This window comes from Pristiophorus japonicus, chromosome 13, assembly GCF_044704955.1.
Source record: "Pristiophorus japonicus isolate sPriJap1 chromosome 13, sPriJap1.hap1, whole genome shotgun sequence".
NCBI lineage: Eukaryota > Metazoa > Chordata > Chondrichthyes > Pristiophoridae > Pristiophorus > Pristiophorus japonicus.
The window spans coordinates 150020766-150037599 of record NC_091989.1 but is presented as its reverse complement, the minus strand read 5'-3'; the positions used below and the strand labels follow the sequence as shown (position 1 = coordinate 150037599).

General features: G+C 44.2%; 1 protein-coding gene across 12 annotated transcripts in view; it reads right to left on the bottom strand.

The window, feature by feature from the left end:
• Positions 1 to 10013: 10013 nt before the first annotated feature.
• banp (BTG3 associated nuclear protein) overlaps positions 10014 to 16834 on the bottom strand; it is a 392933-nt gene continuing 386112 nt past the window's right edge. For all 12 annotated transcript variants that reach the window (XM_070898117.1, XM_070898113.1, XM_070898120.1 and 9 more), the window contains one exon: positions 10014 to 11078. In XM_070898117.1, coding sequence (XP_070754218.1) covers positions 10950 to 11078 — 129 coding nt within the window. In that variant the 3' untranslated portion in view covers positions 10014 to 10949. The remainder of the gene's footprint in view (positions 11079 to 16834) is intronic.

Sequence of the window (16834 nt, the reverse complement as noted above, 5' to 3'; positions counted from 1 at the left end):
TTGCGCCGCTGGAACGGCTTGATCTCTTCATGCAAATCCGCTGGGACGCTGGACCAGCTCCCATGGAGGACACAGTTTTTTTTACAAGGGACAGTAAAGGATCCTGGTCCAGGTCCTGGCGGGCCGTAACGGGTGACTTTTCGTTTTCAAATGCATCCATCACCAAGAGCAAGTTTGCAGGCTGTGCTATTTCCACCCCGGTGGTGGGCAATAGTAGCCGACTGAGGGCATCAGCGCAGTTCTCTGTGCCTGGTCTGTGGCAGATTATATAGTTATATGCAGACAGCGTGAGTGCCCATCTTTGGATGCGAGCAGAGGCATTGGTATTAATCCCTTTGCTCTCTTAAGACCAAACAGATACTGGTGCATTTTTTTTTAACCCCGTAAACGCATGCCAGAGCTTCTTTTTCAATCATGCTGTAGGCCCTTTCAGTCTTGGACAAACTCCTGGACACATAGGCGACCGGTTGCAATGTTCCCAATTCGTTTGCTTGTTGTAACACACACCCAACCCCGTACGAAGATGCATCGCAAGCTAGCACTAAGCATTTACATGGATCATACAGAAGAAGCAGTTTGTTGGAACATAACAGATTTCTGGCTTTCTCAAAAGCAGCCTCTTGTGATTTCCCCCATACCCAGTCATCTCCCTTCCGTAGCAACACATGTAGAGGTTCTAGCAAGGTGCTTAACCCGGGTAAGAAATTACCCAAATAATTGAGGAGTCCTAGGAACGACCACAGCTCTGTCACATTCTGTGGTCACAGCGCATTCTTGATGGCCTCCATCTTGGTGGGTCTGATGCTGTCTGCCGCAATTCTTCTCCCTAAGAACTCGACTTCTGGCGCCAGGAAAACACACTTCGAGCGTTTCAACCCGAGTTCCACACGATCTAGCCGACTTAGAACCTCTTCCAGGTTCTTCAAGTATTTGATAGTGTTCCGACCTGTGATCAATATGTCGACCTGGAAAACCACGGTGCGTGGAACCAACTTTAGCAGGCTCTCCATGTTCCTTTGAAAAATAGCTGCAGCCGATCGAATCCAAAACAGGCATCTATTGTAGATGAACAGACCTTTGTGCGTGTTGATGCAGGTGAGGTCTTTCGAAGATTCCACCAGCTCCTGCGTCATGTAGGCCGAGGTTAGGTTCAACTTGGTGAACATCTTTCCTCCTGCCAGCGTCGTTGCTTTGGGTAGCGGGTACTGGTCCTGCAGCGAAAAACGGTTAATCGTTACTTTATAGTCCCCACAAATTCTGATCGTGCCATCGCCCTTGGACTGGCTCACTTGGTGAACTCCACCGCTGCGATGATGCCTTCTCGTTGCAGCCTGTCCAGCTCGATCTCCATTTTCTCTCGCATCATATATGGCACCGCCCGTGCCTTGTAGTGGATGGGTCGTGTACCAGGAACCAGGTGGATCTGCACCTTCGCCCCCAAGAAACTTCCAATGCCTGGCTCAAATAACGACGGGAACGTGCTCAGAACCTGGGCACGAGGTGTCGTCAACGGACGAAAGCGCTCGGATGTCGTCCCAGTTCCAGTGGATTTTTCCCAGCCAGCTTCTGCCGAACAGCGTGGGGCCATCTCCTGGTACAATCCATAGTGGGAGTTCGTGCACTGCTCCATCAAAGGATACTTTTACTGCTGTGCTGCCAATTACAAGGATCAACTCTTTAGTGTCCCTTGGTATGAATAGGGCTCAGCTTGGGCCTGTGTGCCAAGCCTGTCGAAGGCCTTTTTGCTCATGATAGACTGACTCGCAACTGTGTCCAGTTCCATGGATACTGGAATTCCGTTCAGTTTGACTTTTAACATGATCAGTAGACATTTCGTGGTGAAGGTGTGTACCCCCACACACTTCTGCCTCTAGTCTCTAGTTCAGTTTGATCTATCATGGATCGGTCTTCCTTTGCAACGTGGTGGTTTGTAGGGTTTGCAGCTCGTCTGCACACTCGCTGGAGGTGTCCCATTGTTCCACAGCCTTTGCACGCATAGTGTTTGAAGCAGCATGGATGGGCTTGACGATCGCCTCCGCAGCGCCAACAAGATGTCAATTGCCTCGCATTAACGCTTGATGGCAGACTCTGGGTCATCTGAGGTAGTGCAGCTGCAGGCGTGTACATTCTGCCTGATGCATTCCTGCCTGAAAACGACGTTACTTTGTGTACAGTACTTGCCGAAACCTCTTTATGCTGCAAAATTTGTTTGGTGTTATCGCTGGTGGATATAATGACTGGGCTATCATTATGGCTTTGCTCAGGTTCGGTGTTTCAACAGTCAATAGTTTGCGAAGGATAACCTCATGGCCAATGCCAAGCACGAAAAAGTATCTTAGCATTTGCTCCAGGAATCCATCAAATTCGCAATGTCCTGCAAGGCGCCTTAGTTCGGCTACGTAACTCACCATTTCCTGGCCTGCATGTGTAAAATCGATACTTTGCCATCAGAACGCTCTCCTTCGGATTTAGGTGCTCCCGGACCAGCGTACACAGTTCTTCATACGATTTGGCTGCTGGTTTCACCGGAGCGAGAAGGTTCTTCATGAGGCCATAGGTTGTTGCCCTGCAACGGTGAGGAGGATCACCCTTAGTTTGGCAGCGCTCGCTCTCCTTTCCAGCTCGTTGGCCACGAAGTATTGGTCGAGTCACTCCACGAAGGCCTCCCAATAAACTCCTTCTGAGAATTTCTCCAGGATGCCAACAGTTCTCTGCACTTTCGCGTGGTGGTTTGTTATCTCGTCGCCAGTTGTTATGTCTCAAATAAAGTAATGTAACTGAGTGCTGTAGACGTAGGTGTGACCTTAGTTCCTTCATTCTAATTCCAGAGTGCTGGTACAGCATGGGATGCCTGCTTATATACAGTGCTCCCAAGGGATGCTGGGATCCCTTGGGACTCCAACAGGTACCCCCTCTGGTGGCAGTACAATACTGGTTACATCGGGTTTCATACATAACATTTACAATTGCAATTCCATTGAATAAATGAAAATATTACTTACACTAACTACTTGACCAAGGTCCTGCTACTTTTTTTTGCACTGGCCTCCAGACCTCGGAGTGGCTACCATTGCGCAGTAATCTTCTGCAAGTTGGTTCCAGCGTTTCTTCATTTCTTTTGGTGAAACTTTTATGTGACCTCTGTTGGTGTCCAGCTCGTGCCATCTGGCCTCAATCACAGTAACTAGTGCCTCCACTTCATCCTGCAAGAAATTCTTGGTCCTTGAGCCGCGTTTCATATTGTATTGCAGCTCCGATTTTTCCAATGAGAATTAAAGTTCTCACACACAACTGGCTCTTTAAAAATGGCCGAATGCAGACCGGGAGCTGTTCTGGGCACGCGCGCCCTTAGCAATCACACATCATGGAAATCGGTTCTCCACTGCAGTTCAAACAATAACGTGTTGATCAGAAAAACTAAGCAGACTGCGGCTTAAGCCAGTTAATCACCTCAACAAACTACAAGATACACTGAATTGCCCTGTCTACAAGCATAAAGGTTCTGTTGGCAATAAGTGTATGTGAACCATATATAGTTGCAACTGAGTGGAAAAATGATATTTTCTACATTCTCAAATTCTAATTTATGCTGTTAAGTAATCAATTAAAAGCACATCGAATTTGTAAAATTTAACTTTAGCACAGTTAATGTGCATTCTTGGGTACAAGTTATATAATTTCCTGATATATACATTGAGATCTTGCATAGTTCTATGTATTTCAACGGAGCAATTTATTGAGAGCTGGCAGGGTTGGTGTAATTCCTTGACACCTAGGCTTAGACTGATCAGGGACAATGGGATGGATTTTACAAACCTCTGTGGTTCGTGGCAGGTGATGTCAGTGGTGGGTCCCGAACCCACTGCCAGATCTAGCCCGCTGTATAGAACAAATTTCCCCATGTTGGGCTTGTGAAGCCCAACCAGCGCATTTCCCAGCCAATTTGAGGAAGCGGGTCATTTGATGACGCATCATCAGTCGGTTTCCTTAAAGGGACCATAGCCAACTTTAATTTGACATTTGTGCTGTCCGTGTTCTACAGCACTGAGGTGCTGCAAACACTGGCAATGACTGCACAGAGGTGCAGGGCTGCACCCAGGCTCTCTCATGACTCCCTCCATATGCTTACAGAGGGAGTCACAGCACACAGGTAGGTCCTCTTCCCTTTCCATGGGCGGAGAAGACGTCCCTAGGGGATCAACATAGCCTGGTTGTACATTGCACAGGAGGGCACAAGCAGGGATGTAGTCAGGAGGATCTGGGTGCAATGCCGCAAACATTTCAATGATCTCAGATGATCATGAAATGTTTGTACAAAGCCACACTCAACCTCATCCTGCTGTACTTCTCAACACATCCCCATCACTCTGCCTTCCCTAATCTGCACCTGCACATCCTTACTCACACCAACTTGCCTTGCATCTGCATCCATCCCGCTCTATCTACATTATCACATCCCCATCTCACGAACCAACCCTCACACACACCCTCATCCGAATGCAATCATACCAACTAACAACACACAAGGGTAGCCACTTCGGTGATTTATGTAATGTTCATGTAAAGTTTCTGTTAATATGCTGTCAAACATTGAAACCTTTATTTTCAACACTTTCCAGTCTTGGGCAGATTTGTGTGTACCTTTGGAAGCTGCTTAGTGAGTTGCAATGAATGGTGAGACATAGTGTTGCCTCCTGCAATGGTGATGAGTGTGAAAAGAATGGCTTGGGCATTGTAGAAATGCTTTATGATGTTGATGTGGGGTGGTGCCAACCTGGCGCATCATGTGGCAGCCAAGGTGTACAGCACGAAGTGAAGTAAATCTGACTATGGTGAGGCGATCCCTGGCCTCCCATGCAACAATGTGCTCGGGTCCTGATGCTCTGTGTCCTGTACAGCATCAGTTGATTGCGGACAAGGTTGAAGTTGTTGGTGCTGCAGCTGTGTCTGGTGATGCTGCTGTTCGGGCTGATTATAGTGGGATTCTGAGGACTAAGATGAGAGAGTATAAAGTGCACTGATGCTGATGGAATAGATAGCACATGAAGTAGAGATGACAGAAGCGATCTGTCAATGGTGGGAGAGGTAATGAGGTCAGATTGGATGGAGGCTTGTGTAAAGACTTGCAGCGTGGTGAATCTGTAGTGGAAATGCAGTTTGGAGAAGTTAGTGGCTGAGGGAACATTTCTCAATCAGCTGGGAACTCTGGCTTGACATTTGAAGCTGTCAATTAATCAGCTGGAACAATGGCCACTGACCTCCCGTCTCAGCTTCAGAGATGAGGTCTAGGTACAGCGGGAAACCAGTGGGCAACCAGTCAAATTCAAAAAGCTGGGAAAAAAGCATTGTTAAGTGGCTGTAAACAAGTCACAAATGGTTTTAATTGCCTCCCCCGCCGCTGCGGTGTTGGGTCTGCTCAGTGCTGGCAGACCCGACATTTGGTAAAGACACGTGGGGTCAGGTTGATAGCAGAGTCCCGACCCGCTGTTTTTTTAAATAAAAAACACTTTCCCACTCAACCCGCGACTGATCATGCCCTCTGACCCCCACAATGAGTCAGATTTCTCTAAAAGCAAAAAACTGCAGATGCTGGAGACTGAAATAAAAACAGAAAATGCTGGAAATCTCAACTGGTCAGGCAGCATCTGTGGAGAGAAAAACAGAGTTAACGTTTCAGGTCATGACGAGACCGGGACAGCATTCTAGTTTGGGCTGATAGGTGGCAAGTAACACTCGCGCCACACAAGAGCCAGGCAATGACAATCTCCAACAAGTGAAAGCCTAACCACTGCCCCTTGACATTCAACGGTATTACCATCGCCGACTCCCTCACCATCAACATTCGGGGAGTCACCATTGACCAGAAACTTAACTGGACCAACCACATAAATACTGTGGCAACAAGAGCGGGTCAGAGGCTGGGTATTCTGCGGAGAGTCCGCTCCTCATTCCCTAAAACCTTTCCACCATCTACAAGGCACAATACAAGGAGTGAAATGGAATATTCTCCACTTGGCTGGATGAGTGCTCGACACCATCAAAAACAAAGCAGCCCACCACCTTAAGCATTCACTCCTTCCACCATCGGCGTACCGTGGCTGCAGTGTGTACCATGTACAAGATGCACTGCAGCAATTCGCCAACAATCCTTCGGCAGCATCTCCCAAACCCATGACCTCTACTACCTAGAAGGACAAGGGCAGCAGGCGCATGGAAACACCAGCACCTGCAAGTTCCCCTCCAAGTTACACAATGTCCTGATTTGGAAGTATATCACTGTTCCTTCATCGTCGTTGGGTCAAAATCTTGGAACTCCCTCCCTAACAGCACTGTCGGAGTGCCTTCACCACATGGACTGCAGAAGTTCAAGAAGGCAGCTCATCACCACCTTCTCAGGGGCAATTAAGGATGGGCAATAAATGCTAGCCTTGCCAGTGACGACCACATCCCATGAACGAATTTAAAAAAAAGAATCTTTGAGCTGCTTATGAAAAAGTTCCACCTTTAGGGCCCAAGTTTCAGCCCTCTGTAAGAACGGCGCACCGATTTTCTGGAATAAAAAGGGCGCCGAAAACTCACCTTGTGATTCTGCAAGCTCCTCAGGACGTCTTCGTGCTCGTCGTGGCGCAGCACAAGGGGTCGGGGGTGGAGCCAGGTCCCGGCGCTGAAAACAGTGCCTGGACCTCTGCACATGCGCGCTAGAGTGTGCGCGCATGTGCAGTAGCTCCTCGCCCCCGAGGCTGAGTGGGAGGGGCCCGAAGCATGCCGCTCCTAGCCCTGGCCGAATGGGCACCCTGGGTGAAGATCGGACTAGGGCCTCCCTCCCGTTCAGCTCCTGCTTGCCCCCCCCACCTCCCTCCTGTTCAGTTCCCGCTCCCTCCCCTCCCTCTCCCCCTCCTCCTCCCTACCTCCCCCTCCTCACCCCTTGCTGTCAGAAACACAGAGAGACACTGACAGAGACAAAGAGAGGGACACTGACAGAAAGACACTGTCAGAGACAGAGAGAGAGAGACACTGGGGGGGGGGGGGGGGGGCCGTCCCAGCACGCTGTTGGAGGGCTCCCGGTGCTGCAGTCGGTGAGTAGAAACTTAATTTTTTATTTATTGGTTGATTTTTTAATTTTTTTTATTTTTTATTTTTAAATTTTTTTTGATTAATTTATTGGTTGATTTATTTATCATTTATTATTGATGATGGCTCTTTATTTGTAAAAGTGAAGTATTTAATGTTTGTAAACCCCCCTTCCCCCATCTCTCGTTCCCTACGCCTGATTTATAAGTGTAGGCAAGGTTTTTCTGAGCGTACAAAAATCTACACTTGCTCCATTCTAAGTTAGTTTGGAGTAAGTTTTCGCTGCCTAAACTTTCAAAACAGGTGCAAGTGGCTGGACACGCCTCCTTTTGAAAAAAAAAAATCTGTTCTAAAATGAAACTATTCTAACTCACTAGAACTGGAGCAAACTAAATGCTGAGAATTGCAATTTCCAAGATGCTCCATTCTAAACTAGTTGCTCCAAAAAAAATAGGAGCAACTCAGGCCGAAACTTGAGCTCAGAGTAACAAGATTTTGTTCACTATCTCCAGATCCAACATTATCTGAAGAAGCCTCTCTTGCTCCCATTCAAAAATACAAAAGCTCACTCATAGACACATCTACTATCTACTCTATACAATCATCCATTAGAATCGCAAAAACAGAAACCCTACCTAGTTCTTGGGAGTGAGATCCGAGTCAACCCACGAAGAGGACTGGAGAGTGGTAAGCAAGCTTAGCCACGATCTTTAGCTGCAGAATGAGAGAGAACCAACTCAAAATACATTTTCAATAATTGGTAAGCCAGTCAGAAATAACAGTTCCAAATTTTTATGCCAACACCATTAGTACTATTGCAGAAAATGGCATCTTTACCAATAAGATTCAGGATATTAAAGTTTACTGAACAGGTGCTTGATCTAAACCACAGAAATTTGCTTCCCAATATAAAGGACACATTTACAGTGAGATGCATAAATGAACAGAGTTAGGGACTTTATGAAGAGATTTAATTGGATGTTCAAGTTTGGTGTGCTTCTATTTCTTATATATTATGAGAATGGCAAAAGTATTTCCATTACTTCTTATCGGTAAAAAGAGTACGTAACTAAAGGCAGAGTTATTCAATGGCTACATGACAAAGTGGTAAAATTATAGGAGCAACAGAGACTATCGAGTCTCTATCGAGGTTAGTTAACTTCAGAACTTAATGATTTCTGTAGCTTTTTTAACACGAGCAGATTTTGAAGATTTAAGGATTATGACCGTGTTGATGGCTTGAGATTTCCCTTTTGGATTAGATCCTGAAAAAATCTGCTGTTGGAGCTCTAAACTTGGTAATTTTATTTCTTCAGCAAGGCCCAGTAAACTTAGGAAAATATTTCTTGTACATTTTTATTCGCCTATTAGCGTAGGAACTTAAAAAAAAATTTGAACTTTGGAATGCTTTCAACAAACAGTGCGTTTTTTTTTTCAGAATTCAGATTGCAAATAATCTTCTTCCCCTATTTTATATAGGGCAAAACATCGGAAGAGATAAAGCAGTCTGATAAAATATTAACCTAGTTATGCGAATTGACACAATTTGAGATGTGATTAAATCCTAGTTAAATTCTAAGTTAAACATATAATTTTAGAAATTAGTGGAATTGGGGTAGAACTCATTTCCACTGGGCTTCTGCCCCTTTCTGGGGTGATTGATGAATTCCAATAGGAGGGGAGAAGTGAGAGCATTTTTCAAACACCTCCTTCCAATTTGATGTCGCACTTTGGAGACAGTACTGTCGAAACCACCAGGCTCCCCTGAAATTCCCACCAGCTCTGCCCAGTATACAGTAACTAATCTTGTCAAAATAGGTGACATAAATGGGTGCCACAATGCCATATCTAAATATCAATCGAAGAGAGATTGATTACCGTTTTGAGAATGATCCAAAAATTAGGGACCCAATATTATGCAATCTATTTTCAAGTCAACATTTAGACTAAATTGGCTTGCATTGCCCTGACAGATTCGTACAGTGCCGCTCTGAAATCCATCTACTTCTACAGAACAGGTACCCCAATCACTTGTGCAGGCATCAGCCTGCGCCACTATCCAAGTAACCTCGTTCCCAGAATAAATACCACAGGATGAAGCGATGACTTTGCAATACTGCTGTGGAACATTGGATAGGAATCTTTGAGTATCACAGTACAAAAATGTAGCTTGCTTACCTTTTTGCATAGCACTCCTCAGTCTTGAAATTGATTTCATGTACCAAGTAACAGAACATGATGGAGCACCAGTGTTCAGCACCATGGAATGATGGGAATCATGATCAATCCCTCACTACACCAAGTTGTTAATCTTGCCTTAAATGGGAGGAAAGGAAATCCAGAGGCATCACTACCTCTTGCTTCAGCTGAAAGGTGACACGGGTGGAAGCCAAAAAGCATGCTGCCTACTTTCAAAACTGCAATGCAAGGCACGGGGACATGAGAAAGTGGAATTTAGTGGGAAAAATTGTGACTTTGAGCCACTGTAAGCACTGTCCAAGGGGTGGGGCGGGGTGGGGGGGGGGGGGCAGAATCCACCAAGGATCTGGGCTCAGCCTCTGCTGCTATATGTGGCATATGAGGAAGGAGCAGCCAGTGGCCATCCCAGCGAGGCTATGTCAGGGTTGAGAGGAGGCATTAGGCATTAGGCCTCACAGCCTGAATTCGCTAGGTTAAACCCTACCAAACCATCGGGATTTTGAGACACAAGATGTTTTGCTAATTTTTTTTAAATCCAATACTCCAATCTTAAAAGAACTCTGACTTAAGTGTAATAATTTGTGACTACTTGTTCAATATTACTGACATTGAAAATTATATATTTGGAATAAATATTTTCTTATTTAAAAATAGATAATTGAGGCAGGAATATCCTTTTGCAAATAACAGGGAAAATATTCAGTGAAAAAAAAATCTGCATGATTTCTTCAGAAAACACTGTTTTTTAATATTGTTTTTGGTCAACTAGACATGAAGGAAAATTGATCATAAAAGTAATTAAACTTATATTTCCATGACTATTGCTTTGGCCATGTTCCTGCTCAATGCTATCCTTGTTTAAAAAGTTAAACACATTGGCCTGGCTTTCTCATTGATTTAATAAGCTCTTTACAAGAATGTTTCTATAGCACAAGAGTCTTTAAGTCTATGACTGCAGAACAGTGCAAAAACAGTATTTGCAGTTTCCTTTATGATGTAGATTGAAAGTAACACCATATTGCTACACCTAAACTAAGCAGTAAAATGTAATTTACTTCAGGCTGAAAGAACTGGCGGTTATTCACAATTCCTTTTCATAATAATTGGAACAAATCTTCTTAATTAACTGCCATATTTTCTTACCAAAATTAGTTACAAAAAAGCTTGACTGGTTCTGCCTCCTAAGAGTACGCAACCGCAAATGATAATAACGAAAAAATAAACTCCCTGAATTCTAGTTATAATGTTTACAATTCATAAATACATCTCTTCAAAACTTCAAACAAAGCATCTGTGTAATTCAGTATTTCAGACCAAAATAGTTCAGTAGCAATGAAGACACAACTGCAGTTGTACCAGACCCTTTGAAAATACAATATGAGTAGTAAAAGCTAACATGTTGCTGCTCAGATATATGTACTCTTCTTGTTTCACACATGGTTAATGGTTGATCCCAATGTCCACAACAGTTAGATTTAATTTGATACAGAAAACAAATTCTTCAAATGATTTCAAAGTCTTTTTATGTTTCTCAACAGAGCACATAAATGCTTCATTCTTTTGTAATGTGAGGGGCTCCAGGTTTGGCTACTATAATGTGTGGCCTGCTACTTGGCTGTCGCTTGTTTTGTACAGCTTGTGTTTTTTCTTCTTGCTATTATAGTTCTGTTCATTTAGTTTTAACTGCTGACAGTATTGACCGGCATCTGGATTTGAACAACTTCTCCATTTTCTCCTTGTTGAATCTGGATCGCTCCATGTTCAATTTGCATTTCAGGCTGAATTGTAGCTGCAAGAGTTTCTGTTCCCTGAATAAAGACAGAAAAATGCAAATTATTACAAGTCAAATTCTCTGTGAAACAGTTCCTAAAATAATTCAAGACCAAAAAAAATGAAGTATACATTCTTGCTTGTTTTCATTTTTAACTGTATATATTTTCTTATTGTTTTCTATTATCTACTTTGTTTGCTAATTTTCTTTTTGTTAAATTTACTTTGATTACCTTTCCTCACTCCCTCCATTTTTAATAAATATTTAAAGGAAACGGATAAATTTATGATGGTGGGATCCATTTCACATCAGGCAAATTTAGGACCAGTGAAAGTTATAAAATAGCAATTAATAGAAATAGAATACCTTCAGTTCTTAATATATAGTATATTAACATACAGCACAATACCTTAAGAATCCTGCTATAATGTGTATAAAATGTAGCCGACTCAAGCTTCTGTACGTCAGAAAGGATTATTTATGAAATGTGTACACAGAAAATGTGCTATACATTCCATAGGTATATCACAAGTAGTGAGACATGTCTAAGCTGTATTATACATCATAAGGCCAATTCTTGAGTGATCGAGAATTATATCACCTGATTTAAGAGGCAGGGTTAAAATTGTTGAGGCATGTCCAAATTCAGTCTTCGAAAAAATTAAATATGCAACCTCAAGTTTATTGGCTGTGCAGCGTTGTTTAGGAGTTCCAAAACACGTAAAGACTCTGGATTCAAATGCCCCAAATTTATTTGAGCCATGGTTCTGGCAACTCTACAGTGCTAACCATGCTGGAATATATGGGGTCAGTGGGAAGACACCTCATTTGCATGAGGTTAGCAGGCATCTGTGCCATTATAGGCACATCTTGGGAACCCACTAGCCTCACACTGCTGGATACACTGACTACTGCCAACTGAGGGGAAAGGTGCTCAGTCCCCTCAGTCTCCAGAGAAACAAAGTCTAAACCTCCTTTGGTTCCCTTTGAAAATGGGCTAATAAAGACAAATATTTCAAGGAAACTTAATGGGACCCACTTGCACCAATCTGGAGCTGAGTACACATCATTTAATTTGGCATACCAGCCTCCAAACATATAACAAGCCCCACTGAGCCCGAAGAAGTGGGAACGTCTAACATAGGGCTTGCCTGTCATCAGTCCTGCTCCCTCTGTATCAGTAGTCTTGTTTCTGTTGGGTGGAAGCTATGCCAGCGAACAAAACCACTGAAAATTCTTCTGTAAGGCCGGGACCTGTATCTTGGGCCTGAGGAAGTTTCTGGCTGTTCGTCTAGACTCCTTCCAGAGTTATGGCAGGAGTCTGGAGGAACGGCTGAGTAAATGCAGGATCACCATTTTTTCATTTGTATGATATTTCAAAACGGATATGACAGAAATGGTTGTAAATTGTTGGGCTGTAGAGAAAATAGTTCTCCTGTGAATAAAAGTGGATTAAAAGAAAACTGGAAATATATTTATTGAGGGAATCGTCTGCATTTTTAAGATTGTAATAACAAAATTAAATTACACTTGAAGAACTACTTGGCTGACATCTTGAGCAGTAGAGTATGAAGGGCCAGAAGAAGTAAACTAAAATTAACTGACATTTTACTTATGGTATTGTACTTAAACTTCAATTTACTTCATTTTAGATGTTCAATATTACAAATTGTTTAAACTTACTTATGTTGTGCATTACTTGTGGACTGGCTTGAACTATTAATAGGTTAATTAATGAAGTGGGTGATGTGATTAGCTGTTCTCTGATTTGACAGGTTCTTCCTGTGGTTGGGCTATTGTGTAAATTTTGCTCTGGCAATTGGACTGCTGGGTCAGTTAAGAAAGTGTAAATGTGAGTATACTAGTGAGCGATTAGTCTTCAGCAGCAAGAGCCCAGTGCGAAAAGTTAGTTGATGGTAGAGTTTAGCCTCAGCTGGGATAAGGAAGCTGACGATAAGTAGGAGAACTAAAACAATTCTTCCAAGTGGACCATGATGATGCTGAAAAGGTGGAGGAAGTGGAGGCTGAGGACAAGGTTGAACAAAAATCCCAGGAGCAAGATCCTGCCCACTGTTCCTGTGCCACAACCTCCTCGATCCCACCCCTTGTATCACTTGCTGTACCATTTCCATGTACAAGCTCAGATATTTCCACCCAGTGGAATTAGATAGAGTTAGCAATGATGTTGCACCAGCTGATTCAGGGCACGAGAACGGCAGGGAACTGGATCAATGTTCTTTTGAAGGTGAATTGTGCATTAGATTGCTGTTTCTCAGGATAATAGCATATAACCAGCCAACTGGCCTTTTCCCTTAGAGCAGCACACAGGTGGAAGGAAGTTGGTGACAGCACGTTGCTGAGGCACAAACTCCAGAGATGCAGCCAACAGTAACATCCTCCCAGAAGTAAGCTGTCATGAGAGGACGACAACCTCAGCGCTGTGTGCCTTTTGTAGTACAAGAGCGGCCTACTACCTCTCGCAATACTGACACTCCAGTTGCTCCAAGGTGAAGCACTAGAATAGGAGAAAGAAAGGTATGGTCAGATTGCCAGAGGAAGCAATGTGAGGAAAGAATAGTTTGACTTGTGATCCCTTTTAATTTCATTGTACTAAAGGAAAATGTGCAGTTATGTTGTGCTCTGTTATTCGTGGAGGTTACAGTGCACTTATTTCTTGTTGACTTAATCAACCAAATGATTGAGATATACTTGGTTATGTAGGGCCAAAGAAGTCTGATGTGATGATATAGGTTTGGTAATATGTAAAGGTAGTGGACCTGTGGAGGGGCTGACTTGTCCTTGGCTGCTTCTGCAGTTTGGAAATCTGTCATTCCTGAAGGGATCATTATCCTTGGCAGCAAGGGGTACACCAGCAAATCTGGCATTGATGTGGAGGATTTTCTGCATGTTCTGACACACAATTCAGCATAAATAGCCTTTTCTGTTAAGAAATTTGATGCTTGTACTGTTACATGGGTACCATCTATTGCACCCCCACACTTTAGGGAAGCTGGCAATGCTATGAAACTGTATGCCCTATCATACTACTGTTTTGCTGTCATGCCAAACTGAATGAACTCCCCAACATATGTCACATTTACGTCAGGACAAATTAAGTAAGGTAGAGATTCTAAATCTGGGATTCATCTTTCTAAAAAGTAACGTTTCTCTCCTTTTGATGTTTATAAGAAACAGACTATATGCTCTTAACTAATTCTTTCTAAAATAAATAACGCATTTTTATGACATCCAACATACAATTATTGAACTGATATTAAGTTGTGGGTGAGCCATTAATTTCTCCAACCTACTCAAGACTGCCAGACGCCTGAATCAACTTCTCCTTAATTGCTGCTGAAACCTTTATCCACACTTTTGTCATCTCCAGACTTATTTGTCTCCTCACCGCCACTTCCCATAAACTCCAACTTAGGAGCATAGGAACAGGAGTAGGCCCCACGAGCCATTCATTGAGATCATAGCTGATCTGTGACCTAACTCCATATACCCACCAGATTTAAAATTAACAACTGACCTAGCACCAATTGCCACTTGTAGATGAGAGTTCCAAACTTCTACCACATTTTGCGTGCAGTGTTTCCTAACTTCACTCCTGAAAAGCTATGCTCTAATTTTTAGACTATGCCCCCCTAGTCGTAGATTCGCTAGACCAGTGGAAATAGTTTCTCGCTATCTATCAATCTGTTCCCCTTGTCCAAAGCTCTGTAGGCTGCATTCTGTCCTGCCCCAAATCCCACTTGCCTATCACCCTCATCCCCACTGAATAAGATGGATTTTCTGTCTACCAGTGCACTGAATTTGAAATCCTTGTCCTCATTTACAAATTCTTCCATGACCACACGCCACCTTGCATCTGTAGCCTCTTCCAGCTTTACATCCCTTCCTGGACCTTCCAGACCGGCGGCTGTAGCCTTCTGCGCAACCATCCTTTTTCTCCTCCAGCATTGGTGACAAGCTTTTAACAATCATTCCACTCTCTGGAATTCCCTAAACCCTGCCACCTCTCTACTTGAAAAAACCCTTGTTAAAATCATGTTCTTCGACTAAGCCCTTGGTTACTTTGGGGGCAAATTTCGGCCCTCCTTTAGAACGGCGCACCTCCGAGAGGCACGCCTGTTTACTGGAAGAAAAAGTACACCTAAAGCCTTCCTCGGTATTCTGCGATCCTTCTCAGGCCCGTTCCAGGTCGGCGTACCAGCAGCTGCGGGGGGCGGGGCCAAAGCGTGGCGCCGAAGATCTGCCGGCAGGAGGGTGGGGCTACCTCACAGCAGCACATTTAGTGCCGGCAGCCCTGTGCATGCGCGCTGGAGCATGCGCGATACGCAGTGGGAGACAAACATTGGCACTCGGCCATTTTTAAAGGTAAATGAGGAAAAGTGCTGTTTTGTTTTGTGGAACTGTGGAAAGGCTTGTGAGTGAATTTTGGTGATTTTTTGTGCCTGAAGGAGTGCTTTTAGCAGCTCTGTTGAAGAAATCACCTGCTGAAATCAGTGAGTGCTGCTTGTTGCTGCTAAACTTCCAGAACAAATGCTGCATAGGTGCATGCAAAATAAGGACTGTGTGTTTTGAAAAATCAGAGTGTCAATTCAATACAGCAATGGAATAACGTCCACCAAGAACAAAGAATTCCTTGCATGAGGAAGTGGAGACATTAGTTAATGTCACCGAGCAGAGATGGCAGGAGCTGGATACCAGCAAAATGGCCACCCAAAGAAATTAAGAAACGCTGGAACCAAGTTGCAGAAGATTACAGCACAGTGGTGCATACCAGGAGATCTGGAAGCCAGTGTAAAAAGAAATGGCATGACCTTGGTCAAGTAGTTAGTGGAAGTAATATTTTAATTTTTATTGGAATCATAAGTGTAAATGTGACTATCTGTATATGTCCCACCCTGCAGAAAGATGCACTCTGTAAAAAGTTATATTTTAATCTTTGTAAGAGAAATTGGCCCATAACAAAAGGGAAAGAACTCGAACAGGAGGAGGCGTGCCAAATCTGCATCCCCTGACACCCTTGGATCAGAGGGTAGCTGCTATGATGAGTCGTACATGGAGAAAAACAATCAGTACAGCACAAGCTGTGCCCACACGCGAGGAAGAAGGTAAGTCCTGAAAATGCATCGTGGCCCTTCAAATCAACCTGCTGCCTGGCCTGCTATGTGTGAGAGTACTCATACCACCCATCCTGCCCCCTCCTCTGCTGCTAAACATTTGATTGTTCTGATGTATTTTGCAGAAGATGATGATGCCAATCCTGAAGATCCAGAAGAAGAATCAGAAGAACCAGATGCAGACGATCCAGACCAAAGGTGGCTGCAGGCGTTGACTGAAATATCTTCAGGGGAGACCTTCGAACTTAATATTTATGAGCCCACATTAGCGGACATCAGTGTTTCAAATCCTTGCATTGGTTCTGGTTCCACATTCTATGGTTTCACAGATTCCGACGTTGCGGGTCCCAGTGGTGCTGCTGGTGTAATGCAGCAGTTTACACCCACTGCCCCACCGTCCCAGCCCACGGCTCCCAGTGGAGTGGTGCCGGATGCAACACCTAGGGCCCCACCATCCCAGCCCGTGGCTCCCACTGGAGTGGAGCCGGATGCAAGACCCAGGGCCCCACCATCCCAGCCCGTGGCTCCCACTGGAGCTGAGCCGGATGCAAGACCCAGGGCCCCACCATCCCAGCCCGTGGCTCCCACTGGAGCGGAGCCGGATGCAAGACCCAGGGCCCCACCATCCCAGCCCACAGCTCCCACTGGAGTGGTGCCGTTT